The 23,818-nt window shown below is 33.4% G+C and overlaps 3 protein-coding genes across 3 annotated transcripts; 1 reads left to right on the forward strand and 2 right to left on the reverse strand.

The window, feature by feature from the left end:
- The first annotated feature begins 4,212 nt into the window (after nucleotides 1-4,212).
- LOC142622237 (glyceraldehyde-3-phosphate dehydrogenase A, chloroplastic) lies at nucleotides 4,213-7,614 on the forward strand. Its single transcript, XM_075795683.1, has 5 exons — nucleotides 4,213-4,572; nucleotides 4,747-4,863; nucleotides 5,913-6,214; nucleotides 6,330-6,574; nucleotides 6,928-7,614. The coding sequence occupies exons 1-5, from the start codon at nucleotides 4,531-4,533 to the stop codon at nucleotides 7,428-7,430; spliced, it is 1,209 nt and encodes a 402-aa protein (XP_075651798.1). The 5' UTR covers nucleotides 4,213-4,530; the 3' UTR covers nucleotides 7,431-7,614.
- Nucleotides 7,615-10,539: 2,925 nt separating this feature from the next.
- LOC142621714 (xyloglucan endotransglucosylase protein 2-like) lies at nucleotides 10,540-12,157 on the reverse strand. Its single transcript, XM_075795061.1, has 4 exons — nucleotides 11,787-12,157; nucleotides 11,602-11,702; nucleotides 11,318-11,511; nucleotides 10,540-11,038 (listed from the first exon to the last, which is right to left on the reverse strand). Exons 1-4 carry the CDS (start codon nucleotides 11,971-11,973, stop codon nucleotides 10,639-10,641), a joined length of 882 nt encoding a protein of 293 aa, XP_075651176.1. The 5' UTR covers nucleotides 11,974-12,157; the 3' UTR covers nucleotides 10,540-10,638.
- A 3,474-nt stretch (nucleotides 12,158-15,631) lies between these two features.
- Nucleotides 15,632-23,101, reverse strand: LOC142622238 (OVARIAN TUMOR DOMAIN-containing deubiquitinating enzyme 12). The gene is made up of 10 exons (XM_075795684.1): nucleotides 22,808-23,101; nucleotides 21,650-21,897; nucleotides 21,228-21,301; nucleotides 19,251-19,305; nucleotides 19,078-19,152; nucleotides 17,550-17,623; nucleotides 17,318-17,366; nucleotides 16,827-16,911; nucleotides 16,099-16,155; nucleotides 15,632-15,987 (listed from the first exon to the last, which is right to left on the reverse strand). Exons 2-10 carry the CDS (start codon nucleotides 21,824-21,826, stop codon nucleotides 15,941-15,943), a joined length of 693 nt encoding a protein of 230 aa, XP_075651799.1. The 5' UTR covers nucleotides 21,827-21,897; nucleotides 22,808-23,101; the 3' UTR covers nucleotides 15,632-15,940.
- Nucleotides 23,102-23,818: the final 717 nt, after the last annotated feature.

A 23,818-nucleotide genomic window follows, 5' to 3' on the forward strand; every position in this document is an offset into this window, starting at 1 on the left:
TATTCATGCATATGCATGCGGTTACAAGTTAGTTACGTATAGTAGAGATGCATATAAATATATGGTATGAATTATTTTGTTATTGTTGTCTACTTGTTAAAAACTAGACACTAAAATGTTAATGAATAATATCTTACTTCAATAAAAAGCATGGCTTCAGATGTTCTTCTCTTTCTCTAATTGTCTAATTATTTAGATATTGTAGGACACGCAAGGAGAGTCCATCAAGAACATTTTCAAATTAGTGAGAAATTCACGAGGAGATGTTAGATGTCGGAGCACTTATGATATCTTACGTTGTACTTTATCTTGTATCGAAGGGGACAACACAATATTAGGAAAAAACCCGTCAGGTTTTATTTGTGCTATGAACTCAAGTGTTGCATATAATAATTATTTTTATGGTAGTTTTATTAAATTTTTATTTTACAATTTAAACTAATTTAATAATGATTAATGTATTTCATAATCATATTTTTATTTATTGTAAGTGTAATATAGGAACAATCATAAATCATAAATATAAATTTTATCGTACAAAAATGAAAATAATACAAATTTTCTCAGAAATTTAGAAGGCAAGTTAACGAAAATATTCATTTTATAATAAAATTTATTTATAACATTTTGTAAATCTTTAAAATGAATATAAAATTTAGAAATTCTTCTTTTAGTTTTAAATAAACTTTCTCAAACATTATTTTTTTGCCTACAATCCAAAACACTAAAAAGTGTAACTAAAAAAAATTAATAAAACTTAACAATGTTTAATTGGACAAATTAGGATAAAAATTTGTTATTGATAATCTATTAAAGTTATTTTCTTTGCAAATATTGTAATTTCTTCCACCCAAAACATATTATCAAATAAAAAATTATTAGAAGAATCTAAGAGTTAAATTTCTATACGTGCATTGTTATAAAACAACAACAACAACAACAACAACAATAATAATAATAATAGAGATAGGTTCAAGTTACACCTAGTGTAACTTTACAAAAGTTACACATTTTTTATACCGTAGATTTTTATAAGATCTAATGGTTGAAAAAAAAAAATCCTCAAATGCTATTCCTTTTCCCCTCATTACCTAATTAATACTACAATTTTTTTCTCTCTCCTTATTAAATTCTTTCCATACCTTTTTTTTTTAATTCCTTTTTCTTTCTATCCGTAGAGCATAATATCATTTTGGTGTGGGCAAAAACTTTAGTACAAATCTATTTGCAAGAAATTCAAATGGTACTAGATAAGTTAAGAGACATAATAAGTACAAATCTATTCACAAGAAATTCAAATGATCTAATCATGGCTATCCCTGAACTTGATTTTTTTTTTGTTGAGAAATTTTTAGGAATTCAGATACTAAATAGTACTTGCTCCTTTAAAATTTTATTTTGTTCTTTTCATTAATTTGCTTTATCCAAACAAACATGCTCTCAGTTAACATGTTGAAGAAGAAGAAGAAATTGGAACTGCAGGTTGCTAGGTCTGTCAAACGTAGAAAAGCTTCTGATGGTGTTGCCAAGGAGTCCAACCATGAAGAATCATCCAGTGAGGACGACAGTGATGATGATTTTGCAGTTGATTGGAGAGCCCAACACTTGTGAATGTGCTTAGCAGATGTTTTGGTATCTACGAGGGTATGATCTTAAAATGTTATAACCAGAAAATGTGATCTCTCGTCTGACCCAAACTGGAATCCACCATATCAATCTTTTCTTTAGATTTTAAGCTAAAAAAAAAACCAAGCCGCTAAACAATAATAAACAAGGAATCATAATAGCCACACCACTGTAAACAAGTAAGTCCTTAACAACGAAACCACTTCTAAGTTCTATCGTTAACTAGTAGGAAAAAATAAAAAAAAAAATGGAATCCAACTTGTTGGAGAAAATAATAAAAAATTGACACCTACTTGAAACTAACTTCTCCATAGTACTTTCTCAAAAAAAAAAAAAAAAAATTCTCCATAGCATCAGGTAGCCGCACTAATTTTCAAATTGAGTAGAAACATACGAGGAATTGTAAAGAAAAAGTTTCTAAAAAAAAAAAAAGAAAAGAAAAGAAAAGAATTTCAAAGAAAAAGGAAAGAATGAATTAATAAAGAGAGAAAGAGAGACAAGAGAAATATTTAATGAGGAGAGAGATAATGTGGAAACTATTAATTAGGTAAGTATTTAATGATATAATAGATAAATATGTCTTCTTTTTTGACCGTTTGATCTTTGGAAAATCTATGGTTTAAAAAAAGTGTAACTCTTGTGGAGTTACACAAGGTGTAACTTGAACCCATTTCATAATAATAATAATAATAATAATAAAATTGTAAAAGCTAAAATTTGTCACCCATTCGATTATTTTCGTTTGGCTTAGGGACGGAGCCAAGACTTGAGGTTAGGGGGGAAATTTTGCTGTTGATTGCATGCGGCGACTCTAGCCTTTGGCTTTATTGCTTAACAGCTAATGGTTATTTATTTATTTATGTTTTTTTTGTGTGTGTCTAGATATGAACAAAATTTTTTAAAGGGTCGGGTTGTTTGTTTTGGGTAAAATTAGTTGATTGGGCTTAATTGTTTTAGCTTAACTATTTGTAATTTTTGTTGTTGGGTAATTTTTAGGGCTTTTTTATTTTGTTTTACATTTAGATCTGGCCTTTAAAAGGAAGAAAATGTTAAAGTTACAAATTTTTTTACATCTCTCTTGAGGATGAGTAGCTTTCTCTAACAAGATAGGCGTCGTAAAAACCGCTCTCTAGGGTTTTCTTCTTAATAGTCTCCTTACAATTTTGTGGGTAATGAGAGCATATATAGTATGGATGAACGGTATAAGAGTCACACTTAAAATCCCAGCTGTTAGTGTATCTTGTGGGTCATCTTGTGAGTTGGCCTAGTCGCAAGATACATTGACTCTTCAGCTTTTGGCATGTGCTCTTCATGTGACCTTCAACTGTTTTGATCAAAACTTCACCAACTTAATACTAAACCCATTACAATTAAATCCCACAAAATACAAGGAAATAAATTAATGCAACCACAACACTTTTTTTCATAGATTAAAGCCAACATAAATGTTATGTGAAAAACTATAACTTAATAATCTCTCCCTTTGACTATTCCGTGACAAAACACCTTATAATAGACTTTAGACTTAAACGTGAGTTTGAGAACAATGACAAAACTCACTCACACATAAATCTAAAACCTGTAATGAACTTGGAACAAAATGCCTATATCTAGAAACACTTGCACAAAACACATTATACTCTCAAGGTAAAGCAAGTAATAAAAGACAAGTATAAAGTGAAAAGTAAATTGCAATAAAGTAAACAAGATGTGAAATATATGAGCAACTTGATCAAACACATGACAGTTATATGGAAATGACTACAATGATCACTTAACAAAGCAAATGATTATCCAAACATGTAATCAATAAGACTAGTCATGTGAGTGAGTCTCACTCATTTTCTTTATTTTACAAAAATTTCACTGAAACTCAATTCTCATCACTAGAGAACATCAAAATGTTGTTCTTAGTTTTCACAACTCAAATTCAATTTTTTGAGTATTGAGTTATAGAAATGAGTTAGGAAAAGACAAAGCAAGTTCATGTAGGGCCTACAAAATTTGGAAATTGAGCGATGAAAACCTATAAACCAAACATGGTCTAAATTACTTTCACAGGCAGCTCGATCCACTCTAATACGATTTGTCCTTACATCCATTCCAGCTTATTGAATGTCCTCCTTTCAATTTCTAACATCCACTTGTTCCCAAATTAATGCAAAAATGCGTGACTTCTTTTGGGGTTTAATGGACTCAAAGCACCATCTTCATCCCAACGCTCGGGATTCCATATGCAAACCAAAAACTTCAGGAGGTCTTGGATTCAGAAGAGCTCACGACTTAATCAAGGCATTCATCTCCAAATTAGGTTGGCGCATAGCTTTAAAGGCATATAAACCTTGGGCCAATCTCTTCATATCCAAATATTTGAGGGGGCATAACTTGATAAATGCCGCAATGAAACCCACAAGTAGTACTACTACAAGTAGCAAAAAAAAAAAAAACATATACAATGAAAATTGCAGAGCCATAATTTGGCCCACTTAAAGAAGAATGAGGGCTTAGGCCCAAAAGTCCAAAAACAGGGAACCGAAAGATAGCCAGACGATAAAAATGGGGGAGTTTCTGTCCAGTCCACAACAATCTCCTAAACCCAAAAAAAAAAAAAAAAAAAAAAATTAAGAAAGAAAAGAAAAAGAGATCAGTGGTGGAGAGGGGAAAGCAGGCACACAAGAAATCAGCAACCACAACCATTCGTTGAATGAGAGGGCTATCCAAAATCTCATCCTCTCATTATTTCCCAAACGTCCACACCGTAACCACTTCTGCTACTTATTAATAAGATAATGCAACGTTGATGGCCATGGTTTTTGCTACTTGTGGTAGTACTACTACTTGTGCTGCATCAGCCACGCTTTTTAATTTACTACTATACATTAAATCTCGCTTTGGCTGCCATCCATGGCTTCGGCTACTCTTTCTGTAGCCAAACCATCTCTTCAGGTTCATGCACCTCTCTCTCTCTCTTCAAATATATAAGAAGGAATACAATATACTTGGTCGTTAATCCAAAACAAAAAATAAGAAAACAATGCTTCTTTGATCATGTTGTAGCTTGTTTTGATTATGATCGAATTGCTAAACGAATGCTATATGCTCTATACTTTCTTTCTTCAGGCAAATGGAAAAGGATTTGCAGAATTCTCAGGCCTACGCAACTCATCAGCTTGCCTTTCCTTTGGGAGGAAAAGCTCAGATGACATATTTTCAATCGTCGCTATCCAGACACATGCTGTGAGTTACTAGCCAAATGCATAATTGACCATTACTGTTCCACTTCCAGTCGTACTTCTCTTGTCCATAGCATACAATTATAATAGCATAATCCTCTCGTATTTTATGTTCCACCATTATATCACAATGGTTTGGTAAAATTATTAACCATACCAGTTCGAACCTTTTTTTTATTTATTTAAATTTTATAAATACGATATGATTTGGAATTTATAACATTGGTTCTACGGTAATTGTTATTTATATTACTTAATCTTTTTGATCCAATAATATATGTTAATGAAGAATGTGTTATGAATACTTTTAACTAATATAAAGGACAACAATGGACATTTATATATTGTTAAGGTTTGTTCCACACATTCGCACACATATTTTAGAAATTATGTTTTAACGGTTATAATTTTGAAGTTGTGTTTTGAAAATAAGATTTTTCAAGTTTAATTGTGTTTTGAAGACATGATTTCAGCTGATATGATATATACACTATGTACACACCAGTGTATACTAATTAGTACTCTTTAAATATTTTTAATAAATAGAGATTTGAAGGGTGACAAATGACAATCATCACCTACAAAAAATATATGCCCTTGTACATAAATCATTGGAATTTATGAAAATCTAGGAGGGTCTTGAGTAGCTAACACAACTAACAAAAGGTTCCGATTTAAACTTCTCTATCATATATAGAATATTGATATCATTAAATAGTCAAGTTACATTTGCTTGAAAACAAAAAATTCTTTAAAATTGCAGCATGTAAATTACGATTCCTAAATTCCATACAGCACTCTAACCTAGACAGACACATGATAAAAAGTGAATGGCCTTTAACTTGAGCATGTGTGATGTGTGACTGTTCGTTTAAAAAACTTAATTGGGCGCCGGAGCTTCACTGTGTATATGCCACACACTTGAATTGGTCAATTAGCAGTGTAGAGTGAAGATAGTATTTAAACTCAAGAACACATTTTGATATCAGTTATCTCAAAAAAATTATAAATGAAGTTAATCATTTCAATTATTGGTCTAACATGATGAATTAGGCTGGAAGTGGAGGATACAGAAGAGGGGTAGTGGAAGCTAAGCTAAAGGTGGCCATAAATGGGTTCGGTAGAATAGGCAGAAATTTCTTGAGGTGCTGGCATGGCCGCAAGGACTCCCCTTTGGATGTCATTGCCATCAATGACACCGGAGGTGTGAAGCAGGCATCCCACCTCCTCAAGTACGACTCCACCCTCGGCATCTTCGACGCTGATGTCAAGCCTTCTGGCAACGAAGCCATCTCCGTTGATGGCAAGATCATCAAGGTCGTATCAAACCGTAACCCCGTCAACCTACCCTGGAAGTAAGTTCACTTCTTTGTTCAGTAATTTAGTGATTGGATGGCTTTGGCATTGAGATTTTGGAAATTTTTAGAGACTTAAGTAATGAAAAGGAAATTTCCACTACCTCAAGTGCAGGGACTTGGAGATCGACCTTGTAATCGAAGGGACCGGGGTGTTTGTGGATAGAGAGGGTGCAGGGAAGCACATTCAGGCTGGGGCTAAGAAGGTGCTTATTACTGCCCCTGGGAAGGGTGACATCCCAACCTACGTGGTAGGAGTCAATGCAGACGCCTACAACCCAGCTGAGGCCATCATCAGCAATGCTTCTTGCACCACTAATTGCCTTGCTCCCTTTGTCAAGGTCCTTGACCAGAAGTTTGGTAATTCACATTTCATCCCATTCCCTTAACCTCTAGATTTTTGAAAAGTCTGAAAGACAATATTTTTTTATAAGGGTTAACATGTTATGATTGATTCATGATGAAATTGATGTTATTAGTGGATCGAAGTGAAAGTGATGTCACTTCAATAACGATAGATCATGTCAGTAATTATAGTTAAAATTCACCTTTTAATAGTAGAGTAATCTGTGTTAAAAGGTGAATTTAAATTATAGGTCTATTATGATTTATGAAGCTTATTTTCAAATGGTACAACAGAAAATTTCATACTCAAATTTGAAAATTTTAATCTCCCATTTTTTATAAATAATAGAAATGCAAATATGTGACAGGCATCATCAAGGGTACCATGACTACCACTCACTCATATACCGGTGACCAGAGGCTACTTGATGCCAGCCACCGCGACCTTAGACGTGCAAGAGCTGCTGCTCTAAACATTGTTCCCACTTCAACAGGTGCAGCAAAGGCTGTGGCCCTTGTCCTACCATCACTTAAAGGCAAACTCAATGGGATTGCCCTGCGTGTGCCTACTCCAAATGTGTCTGTGGTCGACCTTGTTGTCCAGGTATCTAAGAAGACCTTTGCCGAAGAGGTGAATGCTGCTTTCAGAGAAAGTGCTGAGAAGGAGCTCAATGGTATTCTTTCTGTTTGCGATGAGCCCCTTGTTTCAGTGGATTTCAGGTGCACTGATGTATCCTCAACTGTTGACTCATCATTGACATTGGTCATGGGAGATGACATGGTGAAGGTAATTGCTTGGTACGATAACGAGTGGGGTTACTCTCAAAGGGTTGTGGATTTGGCTCACATTGTTGCCAACAACTGGAAGTGATAAAAACTAGTTGTCAACTGCATCGTTGTCTCTATTTTTGCCCCTCTCATTTTATGTTTTGTTTTCTGAATTACATTTCTTTTTTTCCCTTTTCATTGAAGCAATACCACCTAATATTGATGTAGGTCCTAGGGATGTATCTTTGACCCTCAATAATTTTGAATGAAAAGAGTTGTTGAAGCTATTGTCTAATGAGTTGCATTTACTTACTTCAAAGTATCATCTTACAAAGAAGGTATCTCATGTATCTGATATATGTATCATCTTCCCATATTGTATGAGTCTCACATGATTGTGAGATTCACAAATTGTGAGAAGAATAATGTATACATCAAATAATTATTGTATATTATGGCATGGTTATAGCTCTATATAAGCTTTTAGTTGTGCACTTATGCTAATGTAATTAAGCAATAAACACAAGGTAAGCAGAATATATATATTTTGATTATTTTCCTAGTACATCAAATGTTTTTGAAATGGCTAAGTTTGAAGTTTCAAATGTAATTAACTACAAATCAAAGCTTGTTGGACCTAGTGATTGATCCACTTAATAAGAGATATCAAGGCCCAATCCTAGTTAAGGTTCAAGATTTTTTTGCTAACCTAGTTAAGGTTCAAGCTAGTTATATAACTCTCATCCAAGTTTATTGTATCTAATTCTACTTCAAGTGCAGTTAAAGTAATTATAATTTTACTTGGACTGCAAGTAATCATAATTCTACTTATAGTGCAAGTATTAGAATCTCTTGTTAGTCTATGGTCGGTCTATAATCCACCTATAAATATCCTTCAATATCACTTTAAAACATAAAGATTAATAGCAAAGTGTAATCATCAAAAACCATTTTCTGCGGACCTTTAAAGCCGAATCATTCTCTCTCTCTCTCTCTCTCTCTCTCTCTCTCTCTCTCTCTCTCTCTCTCTCTTAGCTTTCTTTATATCTCTCATGCACATTAACATGTGTCCAAGCTATGTCTCACATTTTCTAACATGATATCAAAGCTATATTTTACTAATATAATATGGTATTAATGTCAGACTTTTGTGAGCTCCAATAATTATCAAATTCGAACTTCTACGATCTCCAATAATCCATATTTTTACTTGCAAGATTATCCTAATCTATTCCCTATCATGACAACATTAAGGTGCTAATTCGCCAATGCTACTGGTCACTATGTAAGCCACTATATAATTAAGTTCATCTTGATTTATTCCCTATCATGTACAACATCTTGATAACCTCATACGCGTTTTCTCAAATATAAATTTTTATTACAAGTTGACCTTCGTAATTTCAACCATATTCGATGGGCATGTGCATCTTTTTTCTACACCTGATATTCAGATTTCTTTATGATCACACATCACACCCATCTTGGCTAAGTATTATCAACAACGCTATAATTAGTAACCTCCTCTAGTACTCTCTTAACACATTTATCATCTCCACAGGACCTTTCTTCCATATCTATTGAGTCCTTTATTATATTGCTTATATATTAGATTTTCAAATCCTATTTATTGGTGGATAAAAAAAAAACCAATTACTTTTTTAGCAAGTAACTCATTACTTCTTGATAATAATAAAAAGACTTTCATTTCATTCAAAGAAAGCCAAATAGACAAGTGTGCACACAATTTTCGTAAAAGATAAATCATACAATCACGAAATAATGTAACAAATTATCAATTTATATTAATTTGTATATATGTGAGTACAATCCTTTGTGTGACTTTTTACAAATGAAAAAAATATAATAAACTCCTTTGATTTGATCTCTAAGAAACTTTACGGTTTGAAGGGCTATAAAGCTTGATCTTGAATCTTGTCTTAATGTCTCCAAGTTGAATAAGTAGTTGAACGCACTTGATTTGATGTGAGGGCTGTTGGCTTGATCTCGATTTAAATTGAAAAAAAAAAAATCCCTACTTTGATTTGAAGAAGTAGGAATGAGCTTGATTTTTGAGGGGGCAAGGGTGCTCTTTTGGACTTAGAAATGACTCTTTATTTTGGCAGAGAGTGTCAGTAGAGTTTTTCTCTCCAAGTTTCTGTCCCATTTTCTCATATGAGAAGCCCCCATTTATAGGCAACTCAATAGTATTTAATTTGAAACTTTCTCTCAGCATTTATTGAGAATTAATTTTGAATTTAATTTGGTCTTTTATGTAATAAGAACTTTCCATATAGGTTTTTTCTTCTGACATTACCATATGGCTTTCTTCATTTGACGTTGCCACGTGGCTGAACACGTGTCATTTATATGAGTCATGGTAACTCAAAAACTTGGCATGTGGCTTGATTTCATTCGCTAATTGTCCATTGTTGACACGTCATCAAATGCACACTAATTTGACCACATGGTATTTGATCATAATTAATCAAACAACTGTAAATATATTATAAAATTTTGATGTCTACAATAAACAATAAAATTTTTTAGCCAAGGCACTATAAGAATCAAAGTCCTTTTCAAAAATTTGCATGGTTAAAACCATCATCTATGAAGATTTATTACTCCAAATTGGAATTGTAATTAACTATGATTGTACCAAGAGTTTTATAATATATTGGCACTATTTGTTCTTTTTTACCATGAGAAGTAGGGGTGCGGATCTCATCTCCCATAGTTTTAGCTATCGAATAATAAATAAATTTAACAACAACAACAAAAAATTATGATTGCACCAAGAGCCTTATAGCTTAGAGAAATTACTTACTCCCCTTTAAAAGAAAAACCATGGTACAAATCATTTTCCTCATTGTTATTACTACTGAAATTATAAAATATAAAATATAAAAAAAGTTACGATGTGTGATTCATGTTCTCTACTTTGTTAATGGATGTAATTTGGCAAAAGAGCGTCAAAATTAAGTCACCAAAGAAACCCCCCTCCATGTGCTTGATGCAAGAACCGGTGAAATATTCACTAGAGACAAACCTTGAAATTTAACTTGGAACTATCAAGTTGGTGTTGTGGACGCAAATCTTGAAACTATGAGGTTGTTGTCTAGTGCAGCCACATCCTATATGCAGAGAGTGTATGTAAATCAATGTAACCTAAAGAGTTTGTGCCTCTGAGACACTGACAGAGGAATCAGATGTATGTGAAAACAGATAATGATATAAAATGTAGTAGTAGTACAAAAGAACATCATTAATAAATAGCAGTAGTAGTAAAACTAAAAAAAAACTTCTAAGTTCTAAACATCGCGGTCTCGTTTGCACTCGGGTGGGAGGCTAGGGAAGCGAACACGATCTGTACAGTAGTTGTAGATGGTGTATCTATGGCGGACCCAACTGAGCCTTCTGTATTGGAAGGCATCAAGATCCTGAAACTCCTTCTGGTCCCACCATCTCTTCCCTTGAGTCTGGCAGAACCTTGCATTCACTGATGCCTCACATGCATCAATGCGGAAGCTCTTGTAAGAGGCTACAAAGGGAGCCTTGGACCAGTCTGTCTTCTCCAAGCCACCCCTTGTGGCCCAGTCGTCTGCGTTCCAAAGGCTTGAATATATCTTCATGGGTTGGTTAAATGGGAATCTTACCCCCAAGTCTTTGTTGTTCTTGAACACCCTTATTGGCACATCATCCACAAAGAACCTGCATCATATTCATATGCCTTCATTTTTGTTAGTTTGTACATGACCATGGAAAGTGCTAGTCACATGTGTTCTTATATCTAAAAGAACTCATTATCAAGTTATAATTAGTTTATATGCAAGTATGACTTAATAAACACTCGATATAAGAATCAAAATACATGCTTATCCAATCAAATTTACACAATCAAACTATAATTGGTGTAGTATAAAGTGGAACACAAAAAGTGCGACCTTCAAAGAAAGAGAAAGTGGTCAAAGGGCAAAAGGGAAGGCTTACACAATCTGATACAAGTTCCATAGGACAGAATAAGTGTGGTAGGCTTTGGTTGGATCAAACCAAAGATAAATTCTCTGCTCTCGATTTCCCTTCCCTCCGCTGTACACATTTGTTTGCAAAATATAAGGTTGCCCTGTTCTGTTCCCCAAGAACTCAAAGTCTATCTCATCGTGCTCCGAATTTTGTGAAGATAACTGTGACCAGACCAACAAAAATCACTCAATAGCTTTATCTACTATGTATATGTATGCTCCTATACTAAAGAATAGAGAACCAGATTTTACATAGAAAGCGGTAACTGTTCCAGCTGAATCTCCTGGAACCATTTTTATTTGCATGCTGAAGTGACCGAACAAGTAAGATCCTTTGAATTGAAAGCCAGTTCCTATTCAATATTGCAGAAGGAAGTTTAAAACATAAGAACTTGTTAAAATGCTGAGATTTCAATTAGCAATGGTAATTGCCTTACCTGTGAATTTGTCCAGTGAGAGCTGAATCTCTGAACCGCCATTGAAGTACTTGATGTGGTCCAAAGCCCACGTTGGTACATAGTTTCGCCCGAATGGTACGTCTATAACTTTCCTAGGCGTTGCACTTATAGAACCAGAGGCCAAAAGCAAGAAACTTAGGCATAGACTCCACAAATGAGAAGCCATGATAATATTTTTGTTTTCGTTGCAACGAGAGGTGTGATCTTGTCTAGTTTCACTTTCTCCAGGTAAAATTTATGTATAAGCAAATAGTCTTTATATTATATAACCATAGTACTAACATAAAACACACACATATATATAAGGTGTGCAACTTAACACAGGAAGAGTGTCTCGAAATTGTGTTTCTTTATTAGTGTCAGAGGCAACCTGTCATAGAGATCGCAGCCCACTTCAGCATCATCATCATCCGGTATGATTTAAAAATGTAACAACAATCTCACTTCATCATTAATGATATTAATTTGGGAATCCTTATATCAAGCTCTAATCATGTGGTTCATATGAGAAAAATATTTAATCTTAAGCATGAGTCTCATGACCACTATCTTTCCAATGATAGAATCTTTTATTACTAAAAACTAAGAAGTAAATTAGAAGTCCCCTTACCTAGTTACATAAACTTCGGCTACAACAATCTATTAGAGCATTATTATTATTTTTTAATACATGCATAACATGAACAGGTTTTGGGTTTATCCATGACCATCTACACACATGAGGACATCAACTAAAAGGGATAAGATGTTCTTCTCTTATCCATATTTCTAAATTAGGATAAAGACAAGACTGAATCCTCTAGTAAAATATATATGCCAAAAAAAATAGTACCAAGCTGTCGGTATATTATGGTTCTAGTTTCAGGCCTAGTAAATGGAGTCACGGAAGGGCCATGAGGGCTATCATCACCTAATGTTAACCCATCTAACAAGCTTAATGTGCTGAGTGCTGAGTGCAGAGTGCAGAGACAATTGGACAAGCTTGAATTGTCTAATTGATTAAGAACTTTTGAAAATTGTGACTAGAATTCTTCTACTAGTATAGGCGGTGATGTGTTAGCCAATGCAAGATGAATTAAGGGGCGTCATGCTGTCATGACATGTGCTGTGCCTGGCATGCAATTTGGATCCCCACATGAGCTCTTTTGTTCTATTCTTTTTTAAATTATCAGCAACAGAGATCATGTGAAACTTTTCCATTGCCGATCACATAAAGTTTCTCAAAACTCCATTTCGTAATGATAAGGTTATATACCCAATTGATGATAACACCAAATTTTGTTTTTAAGCATTAATGTTGTGTGGCCTGTTGCTTTAAAACAGTAATAAGTTCCATCAAATAACAACAGAATGTCTGGCACTTCTTATTGAGAAACCAGATGTACCAGATGTGTAAATCTATCAAAATCCAGTCACTTCTTTAAAAATTTCACCATCATATTCCGATGTGGTACTGGTATGCATAGTCATCTCATAGTCAGTAAAAACTTATTAAATTGATCATACCAGGCCCAGCCAACAAAAGAAACTCCATTTATCTGCAAGATGACCAGTTAACTGTTGTTTGTTTTATTGTATTTGAAAGTATCTTTGGTAAGTGGCATTGGTTTTGAAAAGGCATGAAGTTTACCAATCTGTTGTATGATAATCTGGACGAAAAACCACCCCCACTCGCAAAGAGTTTACAAGAAAGTCAACCAAACTAACATCTATTTATTAGTATTTAAAAGTTAAAACGTAGCATCTGCTACACTCCTGTTCAACCACTTTATCAACCATATCACCATTTTGTTAATGATTTATTCCTCAAATATTTTGATAATATTAAATATATTAAACCCTCCAAGATATTATTCAAAAAAAGGAAAACAGTCCAAGATGAAGGTGTAAAGTAATATATTTAATATTATTAAAAAAATTAGAAGAACAAATCAATAAATATATAAAAATGGTGATGTGGCTGATGATTTGGTCCAATTTGGTTTACTTCGGTCCATTTTGGTTCATTTCAGTCCATGCAGTCCATTTCAATCTATTCAATGCATCAGTCTGATTTGGTCCACTTCGGTCTATTTTGGTGAACTTGAGAATAGAAAGAGATAGGTTTAGGTTAAAATTACCTATTTTAAATCCGAATTTATTAGAAAATAGTGGGTTGAACCCACATTTTCAGTTGCAAAACACAAGTGTGTAACAAACACTTCCCTAATAAATAAATTTGTTGTCATCTCCATTCTCTATAAAAAATGATTATATATTTTTTTCGCAAAAACACTCAAAATAGTTGAGATAAAGAAACAATATCACACGAAATAAGCTCTTTATGTTATAACTCTGTTGCGTGATTGTAAGAAGCACCAAACTTTTTACTAAACAAAAAATAAATAAATACAAAATAATATCAATGCAAAAAATTGTAATGTAGACAACTAAAAAATAAGATGTAATTGTCAAAAACTGTTGCCAATCCATGCATTTGAGTTTCAATAATGGAGATCTCTAGGATTTTCTGACATTTTCACATTAATAACTGAGAGTGATTCACAGACTCAAGACAGATAACAACCATAACACCATAGAGTAATGTAAACGCTGCAGATTGCTTGTCCCAACACAGATGATCACCTGGACATGCATGACAAGATTTTTCTATTCTTGTTTTCCTTTTCTTATCAGAATTGTTGGATCTTGCAACAACACAGAGAGAAGACAACACCCCCCCCCCCCCTTCCTAGGTAAATGAAAAAAAGACGGACACATACATAGTAGATTGGCTAATTTCTAAATGAATCCATCTTTTAGTGTTTGTGATGCTTTTCAACTCAGTTGGCGAACTTACTACCCAGTTTTGCTCTTGGTCTCATTCTGAATCTCAAGACACTATTTATCATTCATGATCACTATGAGAGTATGCACACGTGTGTTTAGTGTGAACCCTACTAAATGAACTTTCTAAACTTAAAAATGTATACAAATGCATTTATATATATTATTTAAGCATGGACCATGACAGTAATATCCTTGATATATTAATAGCCAACAAATCCCAAAGCATTCCAACTCAAAAATTTATTTTGGAAAATGTTAAAAATATAAACTTTTTTTATTAAAAAAAACTTTACAAATGGTTGATATGATAAGTGAAGGCTTATATATATATATATAAAGAGCAGTTACTAAAAAGTAAAAAAAGTTATATGTGATAGGGCCAAATGAGATCGAGGAACTAATAAGAATTTTCCCACTCAGTTTGTAAAAAAGTTATGGCTATAGCATTTGCTCGTTCATTTGTTTCAAGGACTTGCTATTTCTAAGTGTAGTGTAAACTGACCATACACTTAAAAAATATATGTAGAATTGGCTGTCATAATAGGAAAATGGTATGGTTTATCTTCTAAAGAAAATATGCAACCATACAGTCCACAAGGTTCATCAGATCAATGAAGTCATCAGCTTAACAAGACTCCCACGATTTATACAAAGATTAATTGATGTTAATACCTAAAAGCCATAATTCCATGTAATCCACCATAAAGACAGCCAAACCCAGTTTGATAAGCTCAAGAAGACTGAAAGGTTTGAGGGCAGGGCCACAGAATCTTACATAAATGTTCCCATGTAGTACAGATTTGAAATTCTTTCACCTTGTAATAACTTTCCTCTGTTTTCTTTATATCTTTTAAGCTGAGATAGCAATAAAAGATATTAAGAAAAATATTTTTACATTGTCATAGTCAACATAGATTAACTGCACATTTATTTAGGATAAATCAATCTGATTTCGTTGAAACAAAGAAAAGAATCCATCTTAGAAAAAAAAAAAAAATACAAAACTCGCTGTTTAAAATTTATAGTAGTAAAACTGTAACAGACATAATTACAAACAGAAAAAACAATTAAACGGAAACAATGAGTTAACAATTACATCATGATAACAATACGCACTGTATAAAATTTATAGTAGTAAAACTAACTACACAAAAAAAAAAAAATTTAAATGGGATGAAAAAAGAAAAGAATAAAGAAAGAGTATAAAATTAAAGAAAAAAAGGTGGAGGGGGTGATGTTGGAAAATATGCACAATAATCTCTCAAAATCCTGAATGCTATACCAAAATGAACAATCTGCTTCACCTAGAACAACCAGTGTTTCTTCTTAGGCTTTGACTGAGGTGGAGCATCTGCAAAGCAACAAGTAATTCAAAAAATTATTAAACTATTCGATATTCCTTGATAACCCAATAACTATGAAGTTCACTGCTAGAAATTCAGGTCTTAAAGGCAATACACACCTCGAATCTCATATAGTGAATTGTAATGAACCTCAGACCAGAAACTTAACCACAACTCTGCACCATTTTGTTTAAAGAAAATGGAAACTGTTAGAATATGAAATTTGTAAGGAACAATACTTCAAAGATAAGAAATAAAAAAGAATAGAAATTTGTAAGGAATACTGAAAGTTACTATATCTTAAATGACCATTTCTAGAGATAAAGCTTGTCCCCATACCCTAACATATTGAGTTACATTTTTCCTTTCCACCTAATACCCAGGTACATAAAAAATCTTTGCCGGAAGTGCATGTCAATAAAATAGGTCTGCTATTATAACTCATTCAAGACAAATTTTCTTGCTCAAATACTACTAAAAAAGTAACTACCTATTAATGTTGATTCCAGGAGCAATTTAGAGAAAGAAGTCAATTGTTAAAGTTCTAACTCAGAAATACAAAGGAACTACTAAACCCTACACATAGAGAGCACTTGGAACTTAATTAAAATAAAAATTCTAAAACATGCAAGTTCAATGACCCACATGGCGAATAGTTCAGAAAAAGTAATGGCTATAGAAGAGTTAGACGAACAGGATTTATTTGGAGATCTTGGAGGCTGTGTGGTGGCCAGCAATTTTAGGCATCTTAAATACAATGCGAGTGTGCACACATAGTTTTCATAAGATGTAATTTTTAAGCAACAGAATAAAATCATATGGTGATGGCAGTATTTTTATGTCTTACCTCGTTTAGGTGCCTGGGATCGAGGTATGATCTCAATAAAACATGTATCTCTGAATGATGTCAAAAGGCATATCTTTGCTGCAAACTGCATATTAATAAGCAACTGTTTATTACCTGCTGATGTTGAAGTACATGAAATGACAGTACACAATAAAAGTTAACACCATTGCACCAAAAAGAAGAAGAAGAGAAGCTTGACAGTGCGCTGTGTCAATTCTATTGAAACCAGGGGCATTCCTAGGTGAACCCCATAACTATTAGGATACTTCCATGAAAGTATATAAAAAGCCTCCCCAATGTCACACAATTTTTCAATATGGCACTCCCAAATGACACATTTTTATTTTACCTTTGTTCCATGCTAAAATTTGCAACACATAATAACTCTACAAACACAAAATATTACTACCTCCCCCAATGAAATAGTATTACTAACTAAATCTTCTACAAACAAAATACAACTTATGATGCTTTAGGAAAAAATACCAGACCTTATCAGCTGCTGCTTGTAAGGTAATATGGTCCCCCCACTCACCAGATCTGCATCATTCAATATATTAGAAAGTGAAGATACAAATCTTTTCCACCAGCAACTTGATGAAGTACTACCAGACCACAGCATAAACGCATCCATAAATTTAAATGCTTACTACACCAAACAATGGAAGAAATGACCTTTAACCAACATACTTTTCCATATGTATCCAAAATAAATAAACTTACTTTGCCATTTTCTTGTAATAACGTTTGTACTTCATTGGGACATAGCCTTCATATAAAGTACGGTACTCTTTGAGCTGTAACAGGAAAAAGTAGTGCAACATAAGCAAACTTGAATTAGCCACTCCTGACTATCTATTTCAATGAAACGACCACTGTTAAGACAGATAGAGGGATTTGTAACCATTCACAACTTATTAATATATCACATGGTGCATTTGTGACAACTACAGTCCCCTATACCAAAACAGCATAAAAAAGTTGGCGTGACTTCCACAAGTATCTATTAAAAATTGTGAAAGCAACCACTATGTTTAGTTCCAAAAATTATCAAAGGTCTTTACAAATTTCATCCAAAAAGTTTGAAATCTTGGAATAGGAAAGTAACACACACCCAATGGGTTTTGAAATCACCTCCTCACCTTGTTTTTTTTATAAGGGGGTGGAGATGAGCAACTTGAGTTAAAGTTCATTGGCATTATAAAAAAATTGTTCTTTGGATAGATCATTTTGATTCCCATCTGGTTGGGACCTGCCCATGAGTTGGTAAATTTAAATATTTTCTTACACATTTTGGAATCTAAAATTGATAAGGAAAAAGTAAATGAGTGCAATATATCCCATATAAAAGTGGTAAACCCAAATCCATACAAAAACTAAGGAGGTGTGAGAATCCCTATAAATAAGGGTGGCAGTATAACTTTTTTTGTTAGTGTTTGAGAACTGAAAAACAAAAGTTTGTCTAGTGTATGAGGTAGAGTGAGAGCACCATCGAATGTATTTAGGTCTTCAGTTTGAGAATGTTAGTTTATGAGTTTTAGAGTTGAAATTTTGTAATCCTTATCATTGATGGTCGATTTACCAAGGATGTAAGCAATTGGCAGAACCTTGTTAAAAATATGTGGCTTGTAATGTTTCTACTTTGTTGTTTTGTGTGCTAATCATAATACATCCTTCTCCAAGTTTGTGTAGAGGTGGTGGTGTTTCCTATTAGCTGAAACCAGTGTACTTTCCATTGTCAGAGGTAGAGGTAATTAGGGATGAATGCTGATTGTGGTGGCCATGGTAGATTGCCGATGGTTATATAGTGGTAATGACAAGTCATGGCAGGAGGTGGTGATAAGCAATGCCAGTGGTAATAGTGACAGAATGTTGACAAAGGAAAATGGAGATTGCGGTAATGAAGGTCACTGGAGATTGTGGTATAGTGTGGTGGTGATGGCCTACGGATAGGAAATGAGGAAGGAAGGAGGTGGTAGTGCTGATATCAACCACAGCAATTTTGGTATTGTTCTAGGATAACAGCAAGAGTAATGGTATTGACAGCAATGGTGGCAGAGGTATTAAAATCAACAATAAAGTAATGGTGGTGACCGTGTCAGCAATATTAAGTTTTTCTTTTTAGTTGTTCATTCTCCCTTCTCTAGAAGTCTTGTTATAAGGTAATGAATTAAAATCTCATCGAATGAAGTTCTAGTTATTCATCTGTCAATCAATCTCCCATGCATTTGGCCTTTCAAATCCACCCTACCTGTTTCACAATATCCTTCCGAACATGCTTGTGATACTCAGGTGACTTGTACAGCTGGTCTGAAAGTGCACGAAACTGCAATATAAGGGAAACATCAATAATAATAATAAAATAATAAAAAAATAAAAACAGAAAAGAAAAAAATGGCATTTCTTGAGTATCATTGCACATGCCTGACAGTTTCCATCCCCAGAAACCTTCACTTCATATAAACCATAGATGTTCAGCCTGAGAGAAAATGAGAAGAATTTTACTTAATACTAAACCAAGATTGCACAGCATCTAACAAGACTTCCGTATCAATAATTTATAGCATTAATAATTTCTAGCATAAGCTTAGATACTCCAAAGGCCATATCTTCGCGTTCACACAACAAAAAAGACCCAGTATCAAGAATATATTAATTGGTTGACTCAATATGAATACTTAAAAAGGGAAAACAAATCACAATGTATGTTTCAGTATATGAACAATTTCAAAGATGAACTTAATGAAATTCCCACCCAGATAATAACATCTAACCCATCTTGAAAAATACCATGATATGAAATTTAGAGATATAAATTCATACTCACTAATATTAAAATAAAAACTAACATGACTTAGAGCTACACACACACACACATTGAAATTTTTAGAGGTTTGGCCCAGAAAAAAGAACTGCACCTTCCCCCTTCCAAAAGAGTTGGCTCCCCAAGGTCACAACAAATATTTAGGAATTTTTTATAAAGTTAAAAATGAAACTAAGCTCTAGGAGAAAGAGAGATGCAGCTACACTATTGCCGCCCCCCCCCCACCCTCTCCTCCCCTCTTCTTTTTTTCTCACTGAATCAACTAACACCTTTGGTGCCAAAGACCCAATGAATTTTTTTATTGAAAATTTAGTAATTATATTGAAAAGGAAATTGCTTTCACTACAAAGATGATAACAGGTAAATTTTATGCTACGACAAATCATCGTTAAGCACAACTTTCAAAGGAGATGTTAACTTCTTTTTCAAATATTAAATTCACATATTTATAGCAAACTAGACAATTATGTATATTTATAAGAGTTTTCGAAGATTATAAATCCTTTTCAGGCATTAATTTGTAAATGTATATGGCAAAGTTGAAATCTTTTTATACCTGTATGAGTTATGACTTAAAAGCAACTTAATTAATGTTCAAGCACTTAAATCAATGCTCATTCATGTGAGTGATCCTATGAAGCACGGGTGCGTTTCCGGATTCGGGTGTGGGTGTAGGTGCGGGTGTGGTTGCGGGATTTGGCAATTTTTGAAAAAATAGGGTGCGGGTGCGGCAATTAAAAAATTATTAAAAATATTTTTATTTATATTTTCTATATATTGCTAAGCATACTTTTTCATATAATTGTAAATATATATCAAATAATACAAAGTATTTAGTCATTACATAAAAAGATTTATAACAAATCATTATTCATAACAAGACTTAACAGAGTGTATATATATATTATTCGCTCTTTAGTCATTCCACTTTAAAACCGGCCCCACCTACCAATTCTTTTATGTATTTCTCTATCTTCTCTTTCTTATGTATTCCCTTATCTTCCTTTTTCTCTTAAGTCCTATCTCCCACGTCCCAATTCCCAAATCCCATCCCAGCCGTGTATTCAAAATTTTCTTTGAAGTCCCCTTCTTCTTTTTAGCTTTTAGGACTTTAGTTCTCTAAACAGTCTAGACTCTCTCTTCTTCCTGATGGTAGTCAGCTACTGGCCTCTATCTCCCTCTCCTCTCCCGTTATAATCAGCTCCAAAGAGTGCCTCTACTTGTGCTGCAGAATTCACTTCAAGAAATGCTTGAGCTAATCTCTTTTCCAGAAACTTTCAGAGACAAGGATAAAGCTAAAGGAGAGACAGTGGCTTTGAGGATTGGGGAAAAAAAAAAAAAAGGCGAATCGGCACGTGGAGGAGCGTTGCCACGAGTCCGGTGAGGATGCGGCGGCCCTGGAGCCACACCCGTGCTTTCTAGGAGTGAACAAGCATGCCTATAAATATTAAAGTGTCATTTTACATCCTACTACTAGTACTATTTTCCAGCAATAAAATCTATTCAATACTTCGACAAGATTCACCCTCAAGATATCTGTAGAAATTTTTTTTTAACTGTCAAGTGTAAAAAAATACCTCTGGAGAAGCCGTTGGTGATCCAAACTTGCATCATTAAAGTCGGGGATGAAAGTATTTATTCGTGGGACATGCTGGAATTTCAAGAAGTTAAAAGCAAAGAAAAATCTGTAAGGGAATTTTCTTTCATTGAATAAGAAGTGCTCCACATCAAAGAAGCAATGAATAATCAGAGAAGTCGAGGATTTATTCTACAACAATCAGATCATGTAAAACATAAGAAATAAATCTTCTCCATCATAATCTTTTTTTTTTTTTAATTTCTATAGGAATTATGAAAATGATTTTGAATTCAATACAGAACTAAGTTCTAGATACATATCCACAAAAAGATAACTGAATATAATTTATTCTTAAATAACTAAAATTAAAAGCGTAGTTACAATATAACACGAAAAGAAAAAATCTTGAAGTATTCTTACAGGAATAGATGCCAAACTAGAAAGGCGTCTACCCACTGCACCATCTAACTTAGCATACTCTTCAGATAGCACAGCAGCAATCATCCGGTCATCCTCATTATCCTGCTGACTGCTCATTGAAGTTGAACTAGAACTTTCACCCACACTGTGAGTTCCATTCTGAGCTCTGTTCCACATAATGTACCTCGGAAACTACTAATAACTTCTTCACGTGAAATCAGAGACTAAAAGAATCCTCTGCTGCTGAACTGCCAGAGTTAAAAGCTTATCACTGTTACAAACACTTCAAATACCATATTGGAATGCAAAGTACCAATAGAAACCAAGTACAAGGTTTCCAACTGCACCATCTAACTTGGCAAATAGTCAAATACCATATTGGAACACAAGGTACAAGTTTTGACCAAGATATTTTCTCAGAATTTATAAGGTTTGTACAAAAATAGAGAAACCAAGGCAGGTTTAACCGGCTATTGTTACAAATTGATCTAACAAATTATGTAAGTGAAGTTAGTTACTAACATCTCATATAGCACCAAGCCTATTCATATTATAAGCGCGTTGTTGAATAAGGTGTAACTATGGATGACTAATCATATAAACTAATCCTATTCAACAGAAAGACGATGCCTCTGTACCCAAATAAATAAATAAATAAAAAGCTTAAGGTTGCCGATCAATCACCTCTCTTAGACTCCACCCAAAAAAACGGAAGCTTTGTGAACTGGGTACATCCTTTTTTATAAAATTTTTAATTTTTATAATCGATTAGATACATTTGATTCGGATTAATACAGCTCTTAACATCTAATATAAATAAATAAAAGATGCAAATATAAAATATTTCCAAGACCCATATCTTAAATAAAATCACAAAAACACAGACTGCACCAAATGAAAATTATAAATATAATATACAATCTGAGGAAGAGCATCATCCAAATTCAACCCAATCATCTATAAACTACGATAAAGCACAGCAAGAGAGAGATGGAAAACCCAAAAAAAGCTAAAAAAGTAAAAGCCAAAAAAAAGAGAGACAGAAACAACGAGTTACATATGCAAACAAGTTTGATCCTGAATCTGGGTCGGTGCAGTAATAGCAATCAGAAAAGAAAAAAGGCAAAAGAAAATGAAAATGAAACAAGACATGAATACCTGGGAATGCGATGGACTATCTTGAAAAAAAGGTTTGTTTTGATTGTATTGTAAGATCTTTTTTTTTTTTTTTTTCTTTTTTGAAGGACAAAGAGTGACACTTTTTGTAACACGAGAGATTCGTATTGACTTTTCTTTTCTTTTCTTTTTTCTTGTGTATGTGTGTGTGTGTGTGGACTGGAGATAGATATAAATATGATGATGGGTTGTTTTGGGTTGGTTGAGCAAAAAGGTTTAAGAGAAAGGAGGAAGAAGAAGAGAAGGAGGTGATGATTTCATGACCAAATCATGAATGGAAAGAAGTGGGATAGATTATAGTTTATAGATAGATTAGACCAATTCGTAAAAACACCTATTAATTTAATTAATTAATTAATTAATTAATAATATAAATATTGGGCGGTTGGTTAGCTTTCAGATTCCTGGAAGAAACAGAACACACGGTCGCGGATGTTTTGGTACTACCCTTGCTTCATGTCATATCCTACCTTTTGTGAGCATGAGGTGGACCCACAACTCTTTTGCCCATTCATTTTTTTTTTTCAGAATAATGTCAAATACCATTTAAAAAAAAAAAATTTAACAAGAAAAATTCATTGCTTCCAATTTTTTTTTTTCTTTTTTTTGATAGGAGGAATATCATTTTTAAAGGAGTATACCATTAAATATATATATATATATATATATATATATATATATATATATTAATACGCAAAGTTTAGAGAAAATTTAGCTAGAATTTGAATCTAATTTTGCGTCATATATTTAAATTTATATAGGAACCACATCATAATTATCCACTTAAGTTTGTACCATATATTACTTTAGTTTTTTAATTTTTGTGCCAAATGAGTTAATGAGTATATAGGAAGCAAAATTTTAAGCCAATTATAAAATGCCACATCAAAATTGACAAATTTTAAATTAATATGTCATTAAATTAAATGATGACATGTGTCATCCAAATTGATATCAGATTGGCATATTGAAATTTGCCACGTGTCATTTGAC

This window comes from Castanea sativa, chromosome 1, assembly GCF_040712315.1.
Source record: "Castanea sativa cultivar Marrone di Chiusa Pesio chromosome 1, ASM4071231v1".
Classification (NCBI taxonomy): Eukaryota; Viridiplantae; Streptophyta; class Magnoliopsida; order Fagales; family Fagaceae; genus Castanea; species Castanea sativa.